Source organism: Benincasa hispida, chromosome 12 (genome assembly GCF_027475165.1).
Source record: "Benincasa hispida cultivar pf3 chromosome 12, pf3_genome.v1.1, whole genome shotgun sequence".
Lineage (NCBI taxonomy): Eukaryota > Viridiplantae > Streptophyta > Magnoliopsida > Cucurbitales > Cucurbitaceae > Benincasa > Benincasa hispida.
This window is the reverse complement of record NC_143489.1, coordinates 23,200,130-23,202,890: the sequence shown is the minus strand read 5'-3', so window position 1 is coordinate 23,202,890 and position 2,761 is coordinate 23,200,130. Positions and strand designations below refer to the sequence as shown.

At 46.3% G+C, this 2,761-nt stretch overlaps 1 protein-coding gene across 1 annotated transcript; it reads left to right on the top strand.

Moving 5' to 3' along the window:
• The first annotated feature begins 491 nt into the window (after window positions 1–491).
• LOC120067439 (uncharacterized) lies at window positions 492–1,556 on the top strand. Its single transcript, XM_039018999.1, has 3 exons — window positions 492–880; window positions 923–1,159; window positions 1,223–1,556. Exons 1-3 carry the CDS (start codon window positions 492–494, stop codon window positions 1,554–1,556), a joined length of 960 nt encoding a protein of 319 aa, XP_038874927.1.
• The last annotated feature ends 1,205 nt before the right edge of the window (window positions 1,557–2,761 follow it).

Sequence of the window (2,761 nt, the reverse complement as noted above, 5' to 3'; positions counted from 1 at the left end):
TAGTGCAGGTAGATCCTGATCCATTGTCTGTTATGGATGAGATGTTCGAGATTTCAAGCAAAGGCCTAGTGGGAGATGGTAGGTGTGATCTGTTGCAAGGTCCATGATTTGGTGTTCCTGGAATGTTAGGGGGTTGAACGACCCTGCTAAATGTAAGGTGGTGGCAGACTTCTGGTTTCGTCCTTTGTTACTTTCTGCTACTTGCTTGAGACGAGGGTTCGTCCTGAAAATTTTGGTATGGTGATGGGTAGGTTTGGTGATGCGTGGAGTTGTGTGTGTAGCTATAATGTGCGAGGAGTTGGAAGGATCTGGGTGATGTGGCGGAAGAGTGTCTATAAGTTTTCTATTGATGTCAGTGGGGATCAGTTCATTTCTGAGACCTTAGTGGATATTATATCTTCTACTTGGGTACATATCGGTGTTGTGTATGCCTCTAATCATGTGAACGAGAGAAGGAACTTGTGGTCTCGGCTGATGAATGTGTATGTTTCATGGCAACTTCTTGGAGTTGTTTTGAGGATTTTAATGTTATTCATAGTAGTTCGGAGGATTTTGGTGGTTACCCTAGCTTGAGGGAGATGGAGGAGTTTGATGGGGCGTTATTGGAGGCGGATCTGGTTGAGTTGGAAATGACGGGTAACTGGTTTACTTGGACTAGTAAAATTCAGGGAAATGGTATCTTGCGTCGGTTGGACCATTGCTTGTCAAATGAGGCGTGGAAGGTAGCTTTTCCGTATTCGGAGGTTAGGGTTGGTCAGTGGGGAATTTCTGATCATAACCCTCTTCTGGTGTCTACAGGGGAGACAAGAAGTAGGCCGCCTCCCACTTTTCGTTATTTTTCGCATTGGGCGGAGGCTGAGGGTTTTATTGATATTATCAGGTCAGTGTGAAGAAGGTCTGAGGATGTGTCCCTGAGGGTTAGCTTTGTGCAAAATTTGAAGGCAGTGAAGAGAGTTTTACGTGCTTCGTTTGGGAGGCATATCTCTGTGTTAGCTGATGAGGTGAGGGCGGCTAGGCAGGTTATGGAGGTTTCTCAGATGAAGATAGAAAGGGATCCTAATTTAGATTCGGTGTGTGTAGAGACGGCTCGGGCCACTGAGGTGTTCTGGTCAGTGGCGAGATTGGAGGAGGCGTCGCTCCGACAGAAGGTCAGGGTGAGGTAGCTGGAGTTAGGTGATATGAACACAGCTTTCTTTCATCGTTGTGTTCGTTCTCGACGCAGCTGCAGTGGTTTATTTACAGTCGTGGATGCTGGGGAGACTCGCCAGATGGTGCATGACAGGGTGGCAAGGGTGGCAGTAGATTTCTTTCGGGGTTATTTAAGGTCTCAACCAGTGGGGTATAGGGATCTTACTGCCCGAATTGAGGATATTGTGCAATTCAGCTGGTCTGAGGAGGGGGTGGAGGCGCTTGGTCGCCCAATGAGTTGGGATGAGATTAAGAAGGCTTTATTCTCGATGAAGTCTGGGAAGGCTCCTGGCATGATGGGTTTTCAATTGATTTTTACAGAGCTGCTTGGAATGGGGTTGGGGATGATTTCTATGATGCTGTGCTGAATTTTTTTTAGTCCTGTTACCTACCTAATGGAGTTAATTTTACTACTATCACTCTTATCCCAAAGAGGCGAGAAGCAGAACGTATGGAGGAGTTTCGTCCTCTTTCTTGTTGCAATGTTGTGTATAAGTGTATCTCGAGGATCTTAGCTAAGAGAGTGCGATTGTGGTTTCCTGCTTTCATCAGTGGTAACCAGTCTGCGTTTGTTCTGGGTAGGTCGATTTTCGAAAACATATTATTGTGTTAGGAGCTTGTGGGAGGGTATAAGAAGGGCAGAGGGAAGCTGCGTTGTGTGTTGAAGGTAGACCTTCAAAAGGCGTATGATTCGGTCAATTGGGATTTTCTGTTTGGTGTGTTTCTGACTATAGGTATGTCCCTGCAGTTTATTAGTTGGGTGAGGGCTTGTGTTACTTCGCCTATATTCTCTATGATCGTTAATGGTCCCCTTGAGGGATTTATTCCTGGTAGAAAGGGTTGAGACAGAGGGATCCATTGTCTTCTTTTTTGTTTGTGATGGTGATGGAGGTCTTGTATAGGTTGTTGAATAATCCTCCTGTGTGGTTTAGGTTCCATGATCAGTGTGAGCATGTGGGCTTGACTCATTTGGTTTTTGCAGACGATTTAATGATTTTCTGTGCAGCTGAGAGAGATTCTTTGAAGTTTGTGAGGCAGATCCTGGCAAATTTTGCAGGGTTGTCTGGGTTAGTTGCTGATGTTGGAAAGAGTTCCATGTTTGTTGCAGGTGTGGAGTCTGGGGAGGCAGAAGAACTAGCTGCATTTATGGGTTTCTCTCTTGGTTCACTACCTGTTAGGTACCTGGGTTTACCTTTATTGGCGGGTTGGTTGAGGGCTGAGGATTGTGCTCCTTTGATTCAGAGGATTACAACTCGTATTAGAAGCTGGGCAGTGCGGTCTCTCTCTTTCGCTGGGAGGTTACAGCTTGTTAGGTCTATCTTACAATCCTTACAGGTGTTTTAGTGTAGCATCTTCGTGTTGCCTGCGTGTGTAACTCATGAGGTTGATCGTCTGTTACGTAGTTATTTATGGAAGGGTAATGCAGTGAGTCGGGGTGGTGAACGGGTGGCGTGAGATGAGGTGTGCTTGCCGTTGGGCAAGGGGGGTTGGGTGTGAAGCATGTGGCATCTTAGAACCAGGATGCTTTTTGAGATTTGGGTTCTTATTCAGGCAGTGGAGCCGAGGGTGAGGG

Excerpts from the sequence above, each read along its gene's own strand:
- LOC120067439 (XM_039018999.1), top strand. The coding sequence starts at position 492 with ATGGCAACTTCTTGGAGTTGTTTTGAGGATTTTAATGTTATTCATAGT. Across the intron at positions 881-922 it reads GGTTTTATTGATATTATCAG|CTTTGTGCAAAATTTGAAGG; the intron begins GTCAGTGTGAAG and ends CCTGAGGGTTAG. Across the intron at positions 1,160-1,222 it reads CGACAGAAGGTCAGGGTGAG|CTGCAGTGGTTTATTTACAG; the intron begins GTAGCTGGAGTT and ends TTCTCGACGCAG.